The sequence below is a fragment of the Pinus tabuliformis genome, chromosome 3_2, assembly GCF_031772625.1.
Source record: "Pinus tabuliformis cultivar Carrire ecotype Pingquan chromosome 3_2, CPIR1, whole genome shotgun sequence".
Taxonomy (NCBI): domain Eukaryota; kingdom Viridiplantae; phylum Streptophyta; class Pinopsida; order Pinales; family Pinaceae; genus Pinus; species Pinus tabuliformis.
Window position 1 is genome coordinate 1,133,475,329 of NC_142302.1, and position 18,446 is coordinate 1,133,493,774.

General features: G+C 37.5%; 1 protein-coding gene across 6 annotated transcripts in view; it reads left to right on the forward strand.

Moving 5' to 3' along the window:
• The first annotated feature begins 1,087 nt into the window (after positions 1-1,087).
• Positions 1,088-18,446, forward strand: part of LOC149184697 (transcription regulator NOT2/NOT3/NOT5 family protein) — a 63,947-nt gene continuing 46,588 nt past the window's right edge. For 2 of the 6 annotated variants that reach the window (XM_089417671.1, XM_089417670.1), the window contains exons 1-4: positions 1,089-1,536; positions 1,673-1,804; positions 14,807-14,944; positions 15,546-15,596. In XM_089417671.1, coding sequence (XP_089273797.1) covers positions 1,444-1,536; positions 1,673-1,804; positions 14,807-14,944; positions 15,546-15,596 — 414 coding nt within the window. In that variant the 5' untranslated portion in view covers positions 1,089-1,443. Of the gene's footprint in view, positions 1,537-1,672; positions 1,805-14,806; positions 14,945-15,545; positions 15,597-18,446 lie in introns of all 6 variants that reach the window. The other 4 variants (XM_089417669.1, XM_089417673.1, XM_089417674.1 and 1 more) reach the window with 4 other exon arrangements.

Sequence of the window (18,446 nt, forward strand, 5' to 3'; positions counted from 1 at the left end):
AATAGTTTATTAAGATTTGCAACAAATACTGTTCACTTACCTCTTCCGGGGGGGGGGCAACCTCCAGTAGAGCATAGCTCAATTACACAATGCACGACAAGACTTTCCTTACTATCTTTGACATTATATGACTTTATGAGACCCCAAAACCCTAACTACTCGTGGTCCCTTGCATAATGCGGGTTAACCACTTTATTTATAAAATATGGCCCGTTATAACTAATTGTGGTTCCTTTTTTATAATGCGGGTCAACCACTTATAATGCTTATGGAATTTATTTATTAAACTCACTAATTATGACTCTTACGAGGCCCCTTGGGCTTATTACGTTAATAAAGGGGTTAGGGTCAGACCCTAACAACAACAAAATACAAGAAGAGCCTTCTGCTCAAATCAACTTATGCATCTTGCTTCACCAAACCATACATCTCATATTTAACATAAGTAACATCCTTTAAGGAATGCATTTTATTTACAAAATTCTTTTTGAAAGAAATAACAATAGATAATAGCCAGGACTCCCACTCATCATTACACAGATACTAAGTAATCCAACATGACAACATTCATGAAACATTGATCAACAATTTCATTTTATTAATGGAGAATTAGATAGACATATATGATTCACTTAAGCTTTTTGGAAACTAAAGAAGGGAGTGCCACTATCCACCCAACCACATACTTAGTTACATTGTAGATTTCTTGCATCTGGACACCCATGAGCTAGATCAAATGTCTTAAGAAGAAGACTCGCTCAAGGTTCAATAAGATTAAATCAAGGCAAAGAACATGAAGACCACTCTCCTTCACACATAGGAAACAACATGTTGGCCTATAGCTCACGTTGAAGGCTTTCCTACTAACTTCCTTACCCTATTAGATAATAGATAATTATTATGGAGATAATTATTAGATATCCCTAAACTATTAAAAAGCCCATTGATAATCCAGGATGACGTGGTCCCACTTCAACATTAAAGAAATGTCAAACTCAACCAATAAAGAGGCTACGGAGTTTAATCAGGACTTATTTGTTTAACAATATTCCATTAACAATATTCCATGTCAGCCCACCACAACACTATGAAAATGGCAATCGATCATAAACCCCAAACATCTTTTCACAAGAAACCATTGATGGCCATAAATGACTAAAATGCGGGGAACCCATGTCCAAGCAACGCAAACTGTATGGGAGCTGAATACATATGTCTCGTGATCAGAGGCTTTGATACTAGGATTGCGAACAAACTACAGCTTTCTGGTTCTTGGACTGGGAGAATAAGTTGAGAGGGTCTTGAAACCCTAGGAAACTGCAGCAAACCCTATCGGGGAAGGGGAGATTCTGTCATTCTCAGCGGATTTGAGGAGGATATTTGTAAACGGGATTGGATGTTTGATACCCTCAGGGATTACGCGGGGGCTGATAAGAAGTCAAAATGGGCGCCAGTCGCAAACTCCAGGGCGAGATCGATAGGGTTTTGAAAAAGGTTCAGGAGGGCGTTGACGTCTTTGACAGTATTTGGAATAAGGTACCTTCATGGCTTAGCCCCCCTACTTTTTCTTCTCATAAAACGTAAAGTACATATGCTTTTCTTTGAAACCATTCCGCTGTAGCTTATAATTGCAGTTTGAACTCAAAACCGTGGCCTGTGCAATTGATGGCAGGTGTATGATACTGAGAATGCAAATCAGAAGGAGAAATTCGAAGCAGATCTGAAAAAGGAGATCAAGAAGTTGCAGAGATATAGAGATCAAATAAAAACATGGATTCAGTCAAGTGAAATCAAGGACAAAAAGGTGACGCTAATGCTGTTTCGTTTCTCCATTTAAACTCTCCCTGAGAAGACGTCCTATTTTCTACTTATTATCATTCTGATTTCAGGTTAGCCTAGGCCACCCTTGCAATTTGGTATCACTGACTTCACTTTCTAGTCCTATTGGCCTATATTTCTGGTCATTTATATCCCATTGATAAAATTCTATTATTTTATTGAAAACTGTAAAGTTAATAGATGCTCATCAATCTCATGCCGTGCTCTGGAAGCCTCCTTCAACCCGTAGAATGCTTTTCTCAACTCCACAAAACATCTGTTGTTCTCTCTTTATGAAAAAGCAGTTTCCTCTTTGGGTATAACTCGATTGAGAGATGCAATTCTGATCAGTGTCGCAAAAATATCCTCTTTGTCCTTTTTTTGGATTTTTTTTTTGGTTAGCGGAGTTTTCCAGTTTATCAGTTTTTTCACGTTTGAATTTATGCTTGTCCAGTTGTGCCAGAATTTCAATTTTTTTTCCCAATTTTGCTAATTTCTGGATTTGATGCCTCTGCCAATTTTTTTGCTGATGTCGATTTTTTCAACACTACTTTTAACACCCGTATGATATACCTTCTAACCAAACTGAACGACGATGGACAAGACCAGATGATTCTGACAATAATCTTCTTTGTTGTATGATCAAACTTTTCCTTATAATTGATTTCTTCGTTCTGCAGAAAACCGTTTGTAATCAATCTGGGCTTGTGCTTTTCAGTACTTACATCTTATACTCGGTGCTATAAACCCATTCGTAACCTATTACATCTTTATCTTGTGCCAATTCTTGAAGCTTCCAGTTATTATTCTTCATGATGCATCATTCTGCTTACATTTGCCGAACCATTCTTTTTACCACCTATTTCAAATGAAATGGGTCTATGAGAACATACCACTTTACTCATAAACATGACATTTACTTGATTTATCCCATTCTACTCATCAAAATGGCATTAAGTTGATTTAATGTTGCATTTACTTGATTTATCCCACTGTACTGATCAACCTGGCATTTACTTATCTTATATTATTTTGCAGAAAACAGGGATATGATGAAAATGCGTATGTGTTTCTTGTAGTTTCATGATCTTCAAAATAAGCTAAAATATGTGTATAGCTATGTGCACGTGTGCGTATGTGTTAAAAGCCGGAAAGAACAGGAAAAGCTACAGAGAAAGCAAAACTTGAAAAAAATATAGCCATCAATATGTCATTGTTCAAATACTACTGTAAGACCCCTGGTACTCAAATAAATATTTAGGCTAAATATGCTCAATAATTTATTGACCATAAATCCTCTTAATATTTTTATCCAGGAAGTCCAGCTTCTCAAGAATGGCCCTCTGGCCAGTACCCTGTTCCTCAATGATCTAAGCCAGAATGGATTAGGTTTGTCAACACACATCTATTTGCTGGAAATGTTGGCTCTTGGCTTCTAGAAAAGCCAGTATCAGGTATCCAATTGATAATTTCTGTGTCTGTATCCTGAGAGGAGGTGCTGCCCCTTTTCTCCAAAATTTTCTGCCCCAATCTTTTATCCTCAACTCCTATTCTGGTTGGTCTGAGTGCCTTGCCCTTTGTCCTGACTCCATCATGTACTCCATGCCTGGAAACTGATCTAGAGAATGACCGATTTCCTTTGCATCCAAGAACCTTGCTTCCTTCTGCTTACTGTACCAGTGTGTAGCCTGACCCTTCTCACCCTTAGAGACCCTATCCAACCGTAGATGGGTGAGGTAACAGGAAGAATTGTCACAAAAGCCAGAACAACAACTAACCTCATTCACAGGATTGGCTGAAGTAGGTAGAAGCACGAGCATAAAAAACTAAGCTATGTAAATGAAAACCAAACTTGTCCTACCACTCCATTTCATGACTTCCCTCTGAAGTCATGGTGAAATCAGATTGATAAATGTGATCGAATAGAGTTATCATTTGTTCAGAAGATGGAGTTAATGAAAGGATGCTCGAAGGATTGAATGGGCAGCTCATTCCTCTCATGCTCCAACGTCAAAGTCTGAGAGCTCTAGCTATCTACTGAGAGGAGAAGTGTTAGTCCTTCCCTCATCTTTCCTCCCCTACACCTGATGCAGGGTATGCCCATCCATGCTGTTCATGGTGCACAGTCTTCCTTTAGGGAGTCTGCCTCCATGCCATCCCCGTTGATAATAGATATCAAGATCTTGATTGCTCATTAGAACCCCTTCATTGGCCATCCTATCTCCCAGGTTATTTGCTTTATGATTGACATGCAAGGGGATGATCTCAGGTATGAGAGCCATCCACTTGGGTATTTCTTCCAGACTTCAAGAAATTCTCCAGTGATGGGTCAACCTGTGCACTGGTGTTCTATTTAGTACTAGTTTGAGGGCATTTATTAGAACTAGGGAGTTATAAGTTTGTCATATACTTGGGTGATTGCTACAAGAAGGCCAAGAAGGCCTTTTTCAAGAGCTGCCATTTCTGATGAATTATTGGTATTTGTTCCTAGGGTTCCTCCAAAGACTCTGAAGATACTCTCTAAAAGCACCTCATGTTCTTGAGTGGCCAATATTTCCCTTGCAAGCCTCATCAAAGTTGAGTTGTATAAATCCCAATGGTGGAGGAGACCACGTTTTTAGAGGTTTAGCTTGAGGGAGGGATATGATAAGTTTCTTTGTTAGCTTCCCTTATTGCTTTGAGCTAACTACCATACCTTGTTTAAGATAGGGTTTGAGAAATGCGTTTTACACCACTCTTTCAAGGTTTCCAGAATGTCATGTCTTCTATTTATTTTTCTAAAGGCTGACACATCTATCTTATGTGAAATAGCTTGGTAGCAACGGTTGAATAGGTGTTCTGCTGTTTCTCTGTCATTCTTAGGTGTAAATCAGATATATGGAAATTCCAAACCCCTTCTTTGTAGCTGATCCCAAGTTAAAACTTTCCATCATACCAGTAACTAGAGGAAGGTGGAGACTTTTGGTAATGTTTACGAGTTCTAGAGTCTAGACATATCTCCATATCTCATATTTTTGTATGCTCTACTTCTACTCTATAAGCTTCTTTGGTTAAGAAAGCCACCCTTCCTCTCTACCCTCATTCGAGCTTATCCGCACTAACTTTTATTCTGATCATCCTTTCCTTCAGTTCTACACCTAGTGACCCTGCTCGCAGTTGAGCTATTGGAGCTAGCCAGGCATCTCTTGGTTTCCAAAATCTGGATCACTTGTCCACTGTGAATGACCTTACCTCCCAATATTGACCTGCTAAATGCCAGTTTGAGGTGCAAAATAGATTTCAAACCTCTAAGAGATTATCTTGACTATTTAAAGGTGCCTGTTGATGCTAAGAGTTATCCCAAAAAGAGGGCCAAGTTCCCATCCTTGATATCCTAGATGGATTGCTGTTGGACCATATTTTTGCTTTTCCAAGCAGTGTTCCATATAAGAGAGCTTGAGCAATTCCCCTCCATTAATTATGAGATCCTTTTCTTCCACATCTTATGCATACCTTACTTAGCATATTTTACCCTACAGCTTGTCCTTACTGTCAAGCCATGGCCATTGGGGCTTCACCGTTAGAACTTTGTTGAGGATTTGTAGGTCATAAACACCTAACCCCCCTGAATGTGTGGGAAGACGAACTTTATCCCATGCTACTAGGCTTGTATTCTTTCTTTTTTGGGCCCTTCTAAGAGAAAGCTGTTAGATTCGAAATAGAAGCCCCAATTTAAGTGATCAATAGCTTTCCTCATATCAAGTTTAATGAGGATGGGGTGGAGAAGAATGTTGGTGTGACAAGCTTTTTGATAGAACTGACCCAAAACTGATTGAAGCTGAAAGCTGTCAAATTCAAACTAGAAGTCCCAATTTAAGTGATCAAAAGCCTTGGACATATCAAGTTTAATGAGCATGCATTGATTTTTAATTTGATTTGAGCAAGTGAATGGTTTCATGGGCTATTATGATGCCATCAAGAGTTTGATGCATTTCAATATATCCTCCATGCTCGTGAGAAGTTATTCTAGACATCATCAGTTTTAACATGCCTATGTGACTTTGGATATGACCTTATAAATCATTTTACTGAGCGAGATTGGTTTGAATTTGTCTGAAGAGCTTGAAAAGTGGAGTTGAAACCTTGAAGGATTTCCTGCAAGGCTTGTGAGTCCACCATTCTCTAGACATCTTGCCCCACCAGTGCGCAGCAGTTCTGGAAGAAGTACATAATGATTCCATCAGGTGCTTGAGATTTGCTTGTTGCCATTTCCAATGTCCATCACCATTCTCAACCTCTTCTAGGGTGACTTCTCTCATGAGGTCTGCATTTTGCTATGGAGTTACCAATTGAGGAATGTGTGTTAGGATGGAACTTATAGCCTGCTGCCTGTCAACCGAGGAGCTGTTGGTAATAATATTTGAGTTCCTGTTCAGTGACTCTATAGTCCTTTGACTCCTCTCCATTGATCCTTTGCAGGGAAACAATTTTATTGTGGTGCAGATGATTAATCATTCAGTTGTTGGAATATCTGGGGCTGTTTTCTCCTTCAAGCGATCTGATTTTGGAATTTTGCTTTCATAAATTTCCTCTTGCTTTGCCCTTATATCTAGCTGCTCCCTGAATTGTTTCTCTGCTCTTGCAATCTCATCATTCTTACCCTCCTTAATGGGTGTTTGAACCTATTCCATTTTAGCATCCAGTTTACACTGTGCTTGAAAAATCGTCCTCAACTACTGCTTTTTCCCATATTTTTTAATTTGTATTACTTACTCCTGGGTCTCTATTGAAATCTATAAACCATTGATCCCTTCACAGGGTCCACTTCCTTCCACCACTGTTTTATGTTTTCTCTAAATTCTGTGATCAAGTCAGAATTTTTCAAATTCGAAGGGTCTGGATGTGGGTGGCCTAAACTGTACCATGTCAGACTTATGGGACAGTGATCAGATCCTGAACCTGGTAAAATTTCTGCTTCAAAAGCTGCTCCTGATTAGATGAGGGATTCCGATACTGGGAAGTGATATAATATTACTGCTATTAGATGCTTTCCACCTCTTTTGTTGTTCTAGGTATGGCAACCATTGCTGGTCTTCATGTCTACTTGTTTTAGTCCTGTAATGTCTTTTTGAAATTGACATTGTCTCCATCCAATCATCTTATGCTCCCCTTTTGTCAGTAAGGGAGGTTATCATATTACAAAATAAAATCACACCCAATAATCCAGTGAGTCTGGCTTGTTGTAGTTTGTATGATCCTCAATGTTTCCAAGAAATCTAGTTTTCCATGTGTAGCATTGGGTCCACAAACATTAGTGATGGTGCCTCCCGTTGACAATCTTATTTCCTTGAAGCTTACTGAGATGGTGCAGCTAGTTGCTATGAAGTTTTTTAGCACTATCAAGGCAGGGTTCCACAAAATGACATGCTCTCCCAGCAATTGAGTTACAACCACTTTTATATTTTTGAGGCAAAGTTTACCATATCACGTTTAGTTTCTCACATCATAAATATAGTGGGTTTGTCCTTCCTTATCATGCTTTTGAGAATACTTTGCTTGTTGGACATTGGATAAACCAACACTCTCCGTGTGTTTCACAACATGGACCAACTGCCTCTCATGGATCCTTATCTCTGGTGATGCGATCGTTGACTAACACCTGTGGATTTTGGTTTAACAGCAACCATGATTCCCAACAAGTGGTATTAGAGTGTAGGTCACGAGTTCAATACACACCTGGCTCGCGTTGGGGGGTGGGAGATTGTTGGACATTGGATAAACCAATGCTCCCCATGTGTTTCGCGACATGGACTAACCGCCTCCCGTGGATCCTTATCTCTGGCAATGCGATCGTTGACTAACACCTGCTGGTTTTGTTCTAACGGCAATCATGATTCCCAACATTGCTTGCCCTTACAGTTAACCCCTCTATAATTATATGATGTAATCTTCATAATTGAACTTTAGGTTGGGTGACAGATATTTGTCTGGTAGAGTTGATACCTGGCCAGAATAATGAAGCTGAGCTCCCTATTTTTTGTTTATGGATTTCTGCCTCTTTCTTTCCTCCCCTTATACCTTTTTCAATGTTTCGAGTGGTGTCAGTTTGATTCCCAATCCTTGTGGGGTTCCCGGATTTTGAGAGGATGTTCTGATTTTGTCCTTTTGAAGCCTTCTTTCTGTAAGGCTTGTATCTCTTCTTCAGATCATTTATCAGTCTTTTTTCTCCATAAACTCTAATCTGTGTTGGTAGATCTATCTTCTGCATGTCCATGTCCTGTGTTGTTTCAAACTCTCTTTCCTTTGAATTAGATTTATTCTCTTCCTCATTGCCCATCTGTAATAGCACAGTTCCTTCTGTGTCACCCTTGTCAGGATGCAAGCTAATATCCTTTTTTTGTTTTTCTCCTCTGGGGTGTATGATGCGGGCATCTTATCCTTGGCTGCAGATGCTCCCTCTCCTGATTTTTCTTTTGTAGATCCTGTAAAGCTGCTAGAGATTAGAAACTGTTAGATATCTTGGGAGTAGTTATTGACTACCTGGGTAGGTTGTTTACTTCCAGGCTTTCACATGCTTGGGACCTCTATGAATCCTTCCTTTTTAGTCTCTTCCTTCTGCTTCTTAATATTAGCTGCTGCACTTAGAGGGAAGTCTCCAAATGAGTGGCCATGCACATAGCATTTTCTACAGCAGAAATACAGTAGAAAGTTATGTGTTTGTAATCCAGAGTGTGGAGCCGTTTTGATTCCTGAAAGTGGTGCAGATGGATTATGGGAGCTTCAGAAGTTCGAAGACTGCATTTTTCTTGGCATTTTACCTAACTTGCAATTTCTTTCTTCAAAAAACAACAAAGCTAGAGAAACAGAGGGGGAGGGAGCTAAAATCTCTTTGCTTCCTTGGACACCCATGGACAACTTGAATTGACACGTTGATTCTGAATGTAGCTATAACCTGAGAAATTAGAAGCCTGCACAGAAGATAGATAACTAGAAAAAAGCTGAGACACACAAAACAGAAAGCTATAGAAAATGACTGAAGGGAGCAGTGGGAGCCATGGCGTCTTAGAAACGCGGGGGGACAGCATCAAGGGAAGCTTCAGCAATGTATATTGTTTGACATATATTTTAACATTAAGGGTGTGAGAATATAGATTCTAGATATTTTTGCACTTTGAAGAATTTTTATGTTTGGGAATGTGGTTGAAAATTTGAAAGGCATGCTTGAATAAATGCTTTGATTTTCCCCCAGTTTTTGAAGCCAAAGGGTTTGTTTTTAACATATAATTTACTTTTGACAGTTGTGATCTAGAAAATTAGTGGCAACTTTTTAGGTTGTTTTGAGGAAACCTTCTACCAGGAAACACTTTGACTTGGTTTGATTCACCCCTTAGGTGATCTTTTATGAATTGCCATTTTGAGGTAATAGTTGCTGCAATGTGGATAATTACTAATAATGCTGCAAATTATCAACATAATGGAGGAAGTGTTGAGAAATCTAGGGGCAGCTAGATTGGGTGATTTCTCTTACTTTGATAACCACTTGTGATGTATTTTTATTAAACTTGATTAGCTTCTTCTTTAACTTGATTATAATTAGTGTTCTTATCATGAAACAAGTACCAAACAATAAACAACAATGGGACAAGGGGATACAAGATATAGGCTATCAGCCAGGGCCAAAACCTCTCCTCTTGAGAGGAAAACCCACAAGAACTCTTCTTCTTATAGAAATTCCAATCACGAATTCCAAGACCTAAGACCCTTGGAAAAAGTCCCCTCCAAGACCAAGTCAATCCTTCCTTTAGCAACTTTGACCCCAACAACTTTTTAACTTCAATCCCCAATGACTTCTCCAGCAAGTTCAACCCCCAACAGATTCTTCTGCAACTTCCACTGCAGAAATCCTAGATGGCACATGTGAAATAATAATGATGAATTGGCTTCCTTTCCTTCTTCGCTTGGATAGCCTTCTCCTTAATGACTACTTGGCTTGCAAACTTAGTCTTTTTCACCCTTGATTTCTGTCTCTTAAGGTAGCTTCAATTTTGGTCTTACTGCTGCTATTTATGCCCAAGTTTTCTCACACTTGCTTCTTCCAAGTAGAGGTGAACCTAGAAGATTCCAATGGAGGATCTTGATTATCCCCATCTTGCAAGTGCTCCTTTGTAACAATGATGATGTATGATGATTTCTTTATCTTCTATTATGCTAGATGACATTCTTCTATCATATTGATTGCTACTTCAGTTGTCCTTATATGGTTCCAATGGAGATGCCATGAGCTACTTTCTTTCTATCATGATGATTGCTACAATCATGTAGACTTTCTACATCAGCTATACTTCCATGCTTCTATGATGATGTCATCTCTGAGTAAGATCTAATGCATCCTATCTTGATATTTATCTTCTACAAAACTGAAAAGAACCAAGTGAAGGAGATTATCTCAATCATAGTGTAGATCTTTCACTTCCTCCTTTGATTTCTTCTTTTCAGGTTCTTCCACTTCTTCGGTGACATGGGCTTCATTTCTTTCTTTTCTCTTCTTGTTGTCCTTCTTGAGTTTAGGACAATCTCTCTTGAAATGCCCATATTCCTGACATCCATAGCATTGGATCTTTGACATATCAATCTTCTTTTTTCGAAGACCAAACATTCAAAATTTCCTTTTCTTCTAGCCATGGCAACAAATGCTTGAACTTGTTCATTTGACCCCACATCACTTTTTGCCTTCAACCTGGTTTCTTCAATCTTACATAATGACCAAATTTCACTGAATGGGGTGGCTTCCTTCTTTCCATAGATGCTTGATACAAAGTTGCCCCATTCATCAGGTAGTGCATTGAGCACAACGATGGTCATTTCTTTATCAGAGATTATTTCCCCAAGTCTTGTAGTTGGTGTCTTATTTGTGACACCGTCATAAGGTATGAGGCTATCCGTTCTTCTTTTGATACCTTCATCTTGTATAGCTCAGTTCTCAAAGATATTACTTCTCCCGTAGTGCTTATGGAAAATAGTTCTACCAACTTTTCATAGATTTCTATTGATGTCTCCAACTTTACTACATAAGAAATGAGGGGATCCTTGATTGATTCTATAAGGATTCTTAGAGCCCTTGGAGCCCTTATTTCCCCTTTCATATACTATGATAATGCTTGAGCTTGCTTTTGAGGTGGTTTGGAGACTTTACCCTTGACATATTTAATAACTTCATTCTCTTTGAGGATCAATTCTTTCCTTTCCTTCCATGCAAGGAAGTTTGACGACCCAACCAATTTGTTGCTCTCCTTGCAAAATGAAGTCATTTTGATAGTAGATTCAGACATAGATATAAAGATACTTGTCAAGTGAAGATGCTTCTTTGATGATGATATCTTCAACTTGATGCCTTTCTTGATTTTGATGATAGTTGATGATGTTTGCTTCCTTGAAGATAACAATACTTCTTCTTCTAGAGACGTCCTTCTTCAAATATACTTGAGATGTGATTCTTTCTTCAAAGGGAGAGAGATCACCTTGATTTCTTCGATGATGATGGTAATGCTTCTTCTTGCTTCCTTGGGATGTAGAAATGTAGAATATGGAGGCTTTGCTTCAAATGTGTAATCCTTCTTTGATAGAGTGGAGGTAGGATCCTTCGTGAAAGTAGAGTATTTGAGATCTTCTTCTTGATGTTACTTCTAGATGATATGATCCTTGTGGTGCTCATTAGATCCTTTTTGATGATAGTCCTTGAGCTTGTCCCTCGTGTATTCTTCTTCAAGCTGCCTTATCTTTCTTGTTGTAGTCACCTTAGCTCTAATTCCATGTTGAGAAATCTAGGGGTAGCTAGATTGAGTGATTTCTCTTACTTTGTTAACTGCGTGTGATGTATTTTACTTAACTTGATTAGCTTCTTCTTTCACTTGATTATAATCAGTGTGTTTATCATCAAACAACTACCAAACAATAAAGAACAATGAGACAAGAGGACACATGGTATAGGTTATCAGCGAGGGCCAAAACCTCTCCTCTTGAGAGGAAAATCCACAAGAACTCTTATCTTATTATATAACTTCAAATGATGAATTCCAAGACCTAAGACCCTTGTCAAAGTCCCCTCCAAGACCAAGTCAATCATTCCTCTAGCAACTTCGACCCCAACAACTTCTTCAGCTTCGATCCCCATCAGCTTTTCCAACAACCTCGACCCCCAACATATTCATCTCCAACTTTGACACCCAGCAGGTTCTTCTGCAACTTTGACTGTAGAAACCCTAGATGGCATGTGTGAACTAATAATGATGAATTTGCTTCCTTTCCTTCGCTTGGATAGCCTTCTCCTTCTTGACTACTTGGCTTGCGAAGTTAACCTTTTTCACCCCTGATTTCAGTCTCTAAAGGTAGCTGCAATTTAGGCCCTAGTTTTCTCACACGTGTGAGGTGTAGATGACCCAAAAATAATCTTCCAAGACTTTGCTTTCCTTTCTTGGTTTCTTCTTCCCTTCGCTAGGTATTCTATGCTCTTCTTGCGTGTCCATGAGTTGCTTGTCTTCCTCCTTAAATGAACTCAAGGTCTTCCTTATATATAGGTCATTCTCTAGGTGGAATTGCTGCGTGTAGGTCAACTTGTCCACTCATAGAGGCTGACTCGGACTTTTGATGATGACAAGGCCTCGGAGGTGCTATTTGACACTTTTGACTTTACATAAATTTTGTTTACAGGATGTAACATGCCCAAGAGGGTCTTCCATACATGACAATCACTCAATTGACATGTAGATTCAATGACAAGCCCTAGAAGCACTCAATGGGTGCTTGACCTACAATATATTTTCCTAGAGGATGAAACCCATGCCTCAAGAATGGCAATAATAACACTTATGACTTTACATAAATTTTCTTTACATGATGTAACATGCCCAAGAGGGTCTTCCATACATGACAATGACTCAATTGACATGTAGACTCAATGACAAGCCCTAGAAGCACTCAATGGGTGCTTGACCTAAAATATATTTTTCCTTGAGGATGAAACCCATGCCTCAAGAATGGCAATAATAAATTTATTTTTCTCTTTACATCAAATACATAAATCATGATTACATATGTCACTATGAAGACTGAACCTAGTTACTCTTTTCAACAGGAAGCACAATACAAGCAATTTTGTCTCCTTCCTTGATGATAACTCTGTTTGAGAAAGGTGCGTGTTACATATTAAGGGTGTACATATGCAGCAGTTGGGGTGCAAATCTCCATTCCCAAGTAATCATGACTTCCCAGTAATGATTGCTTATACCTCTTAATGTTACAGCCCTTGTACAACTCACAGAGTGATTACATATTTTAAGCTCATGTTAATTTTATTAATTATATCAGTTTATAATACAACACTAAATTTACCTTGTGACAAAACAGTCTAAAGTACAAAACATATCCAAAAGACTAAACTTGGGTAAACACAATAACAAACTAACACTTGAAGCCTCTGTTAATTGGGACGATCGAAGTCAGTATCATCCAACATTAACCAACTATAAATTAATGTACGCTAAGATACATTTAATAATTGCAGAGTATCAAAGGTATAATTAACAATACCTATTGGTGATATCAAACAGAAGACATTGTGATTGAAGTGCTTTGGAGGATGGCAGGTTCTCACCTATGCTGCATCTGTGCATATTTTCCTAACGTAAGCAGATGACATTTGCAGTGAGTGAGCTTAAGCCCCGAATCTGTCTACATTGTTCTGTTTTTCCAGGGACACGAAGAAGGTCATCAACTCCACTCTTTTATTGTACGAGGTCCTTCGTCCTACATTTACCATATATGGACAAGTACTATTGAGATCTATTTATCCATATATGTGTGTAGAGGAAGTAGTACAAAAGAAAAGGTTTGCTAGTCTTTTCCTTTGTACTACCTTTTTTTCTTTTCTTTTTAACAGAAATTCAAAAGTAATCCTGGCATATTTGGTTTATCACCAGGAAAGAAAGATAATATTCTCTCTTTCCTGTTGATAGGAAACAAAAGCTTGGTCCGAAAGATCTTCTCTTTCCTGATGATGGGCTTCAAGATCTTGGTCCAAAAGATAAGATTGACTCTTTCCTGATGATGGTCCATAATAGTATGGCCCCAAATGTTGATGAAACAAATGCCATTGTGATTTAACATGAAAACTCCATTCACAATTATTTAAACTGTCAAAGTTGGAGTCTACAAAATAATAATGTCAAAGACAGACATTCATGGGAGCATTCATAAAGGGAGAAACAAGAATCAATCCATCATCTACCATAAAGTGCAATTTACTAGAGGGAATATAAAAGATTTTTCATTGTAGTTGTTACTTGTAAGTGGGAGTACTAGAACACTTCTATCAACAAAATTAGATAGGATTCTAGTTATCTGTTAAGACTATACTATTTTGGGAAGCTAATTATTATTATGCAGTCCTCTTAAAAGCTTAAATGACTTGTTCTTGCATATATTGAATTTAAATTATAATGCTTTATTATCACTTAACAGTGGCAGTTTTCTTATGGTTTAAACCTTCTAGATTAATGACTCTTCTGCTTGTGACAGCCCTAGTAAAAACAGAATCCTCTCCAAAAGGTAATAAATCACTTTATCATCCTGCAAAATCAATATTCTGGGTTCTGAAATATTATGAACATGACTGGTTTTCCATTGTTTGCATCTTCAGAATTTATGTTGTCAACTTTTGTTCAAAATGAGTTCTTGTAAAGCTTATATCCCTTGGATGTGTATAGTCCACTTTCCCAATCCACCTTGGGTATGTGTTGAGTATTTCCATGGCATTTCAATGTTGGTACTTGAGAACTGTGAGTTGCAGGAAGGACAGTCGTATGTTTTTTCACTTGATGCACTGGCAATGTCAGGATTCCATTTTTTTACAACATTATGCAATCATAATAAATTATACTATCGCTATTTTGTAATAGTGTGAGAGGTCATGTTCAGAAGTTGACAAGATATCTTGTGACACATGTTGACATAGGTTAGTGCGTCTTATGAGCAGGCTCTGCTAGACGCACGTAAACTCATTGAGCGTGAAATGGAGCGGTTCAAAATTTGTGAAAAGGAAACTAAAACGAAGGCATTTTCAAAGGAAGGCCTGGGCCAACAGCCAAAGACTGTAAGTTTTTTTCTTTTCTTTTGGTTGTCTATAAATACCTTTTTCTTGAATTCTAACTTTGTTATTGACAGTTGAGCTGATTTATGGTGTTTTTAAATTCTTAGCTTCTTTATATTCTACAATTTTCTCTCTCTCAGTCTCAGAGGAGTATTTGTGGCATGATCTGATATCCTAGCACAGAATCTATCTTAAGTTGGGCGTGATAACATTTTCCCTTGACGTTTCCTTGCTAATTCAGTTCTAGTGTAAATTTAATTGAATTGTTGGTTCTTCTGTCCTCAACAATGGGAGCAGAAGTTCATTTGAGCTCCTACCTAAATTTTAAATAAAGTTGAAATATAAATAATTTGATCTTTCATGGATCAAATTGTTTAATGGAGTTCATATTGTGTGCCCAAAAGTTGGAGAGCAGTATTAAGAGATGTGGGATTTCCACTGGGATAATCTTTAAAGTCTATCATCACAACTTGAAATAAGATTGAAAAGGGAGGAGGACGAAGGGTTGTTCAAACAAATTCTTTTATGTATATGTTCTCTTTTTGATGTGCTTTTCTCATTTTGTATTTTTTAGAGCCCTGATACTCTATCTGTATGCAAATAGGATCCAAGAGAAAAGGCCAAGGCGGAGATGAGAGATTGGTTGAACTTCATGGTATGCCATTTTGTGCTTTAAACAATGTTATCTTGTTAATGTTTTTATTTTTCAAAGGTTCTTTTGCTGATTTCAATATGGATTTTGTTTGCTGTAAGGTCATGGTTATATCTTATAAGAAAATGATTAGGGTTTCTAAATTTTCCTGATAATAGTGATGTTGTCTGGACTTAAGATTGCATAGTTTCTATTGAAAATAATGTGAATATGATACGTTGACCATTGCAATACATACTTAACCAGGTTCTAGTCTATGTGGAGTTTGGCGGGGAAAGAGATTTGCAAACAAATGAACTGTAGTTTATGTCCAGTATAATTTTGTGAGGTGTACAAATGTTTATGAATCTTCTAGATGATTGAGATCTTGATAAACTGTTTGACGTGATAGTTGAACATAAATAGACAATTGTGTTAAATGGGGAAATATTTATCTGGTGGTGTCTCATTTCTGCAGTGAACTCTTACTAGAAATAAAGTTACTATTTGGGCAAGAAATCTTGTACAAACATGCACTTAATTGTGGCAATTGATTGTTTGCATTCTTTTCAAATTAAGAAGACTAAATTGAATGACCAAAGTACACTGTTTAAAAATGTCTTAGTAGCACTTCACTGGTCTCATGCAAAACCAAACCCCTGATAATATTTATAGTCTTTATCAGTGAAGATAATATCGGCGAAATATCTCCGAATATCGTAAATATCGCGATATTTTTGGCGAGCCAAAATATTGCCGAGAAAATATGGCGATATTTTTGGCTCCTGAAAAATATTGTGATATTTCCGAGATATCGGCGATATATCGGCAAAATATCGCGAGACGATAAAAAATATCGCCCGACGTGTTTTGCCGCGGCTAGAAAAAGGAAAAATCGTTTTTTTTTCTTCATTTTTGTTTCTGAGTGTTGGAGAAGGAAGAGGAAGAGTTTTATGGTGGTTGTCAAGGAGGGTTTGAGGATCAAACAACGATTATCACCACCAACTAAGATTTTTTTGTGGATCAAAGATTGAAGAATAGTGAGACAAACTTCATTTATTCCATTAACAGGTATGTTCTTAAAAACCCCTATGTTAATGATTTTTTCATAGATTTAGGGTTATGCTTGCTTGCCTCTTTGCCTACCAACATTTTGTTTCTTTGTTTTTTTCCATTTGCTATGATTTTCTCCATATTTGGACAGCTAGCTTCATTTTTTTTTCAACTTTCTTATGCACCCTCTTATTGCCATTTTTCATTCACATTGCAAAATGCAAATAATGTTGTAATTTTTTTTGAATGAGGTGGTTATTACTTATTATTTTTTTCATTTTGTGTTGGGGGGTTTAATGCCATTTTTTTTTTTTGTGCCCTAGGTTTGAATTAGTTCACTACAAATGTCAAATATGCCAAAAGCCTTGGACCCATTTTGGGAGTATGGGGACGCTGTTGGTGGGGCAAATTAGGCATATATATCATGCAACTTGTGTGGGACCAAGATGTTAGGAGGGGTTACATGATTGAAATACCATCTGGCTAGACTCTCTGCATATGATGCAGATGTAATGCCTTGTATGGTTTCTAGTGCAGAGGTTATACAAAAAGCTCGTGAAGCAATTGCTGAACAAGACAGAAAGAAAGCTGCTAGGGATAGGCTAATGGTCTCAGTTAGATAGCTGCTAGTTTTATTTGTTTTGCAACTTTTGCTACATATAAGTTTATAACTCATGATGATGAAATACTTTTAAAGTTTTATATATGTCATGTTATTTTGTTTGAGCCCTTGATTGGACAATTATCACTATCAAGGATTAGCGGGATATGTGATGTTATTTTGTTTGAGTCCTTGATTGGACAATTATCAGGGATTAGCAGGATTTGATATCGTCTTTGAAGTTTGATGTATCATTTCTATTTGACATCATATATATCAGTGCTTTTTTCATATTTATGTGCCAATGTGTTTAGTTAATGTTGTTATTGCTTTATATGTTTAGAAATCTGAAAAAAATGAATATATTATGCATTTTTTATGCTTGCTGATATTTGCTGATATTTTGCCAATATTTTCGCCGATATTGCCGATAAGATATTTTCTGGACTCTCGCTGATATTTTGCTGATACCGATATTTTCAACACCGGTCTTTATAGCAAAAAAGTATTCTTTGTTCACAACTGAATAATTTAGGTAGACATAAGATACACTTGAACTATGTGCCATATTAACTCAAATGTGATATCTTCTTCGTTTAATAAGTATCTCTTGTATTCAAGTATTAGACTAGTGGGGGTTCGATAATGAGCAGGATCATGTCATTCACAGTGAAAATCAAATTGCTTTGATGGGCTATTCTATTAGAAAGATTTAGATTGTGAGGCTGTGAGAACAACTCAATCTGTAGTTTGATGCCAATTCATTAACTCCTCTGCTCTAATAGATGCTTCTCCAGTAGTTGTGCTCTATTGATAGCAAGATAATAGGATATATTATGATGTTCCACTAAGTTTCTGAGATGCGGAAGATATATCCTATTATATCCTATTAAATTCGTAGTGACCTTCATGTGTTCGGAACGCAATTTTTGGTATGTCTTCCAACTTGATTCTGATTTGGTAATAGCCCGACCTTAATTCCAATTTTGAGAAGTATTTTGCGCCATGTAGTTCGTCCAACATTTCATCGATAAAGGGAATTGGAATTTGTTTTTAATCGTTATTTTGTTTAATCCTCTATAATCAATGCATAGCTTGAATGATCCATCTTTCTTCCTTACCAATACCACTGGAGCAACATACAGATTCTTATTTTTCGAGATGATCCCACATTTTAAAAGGTCTTGGATTAATCTGTCAATTTCGGTCTTTTGGTGATG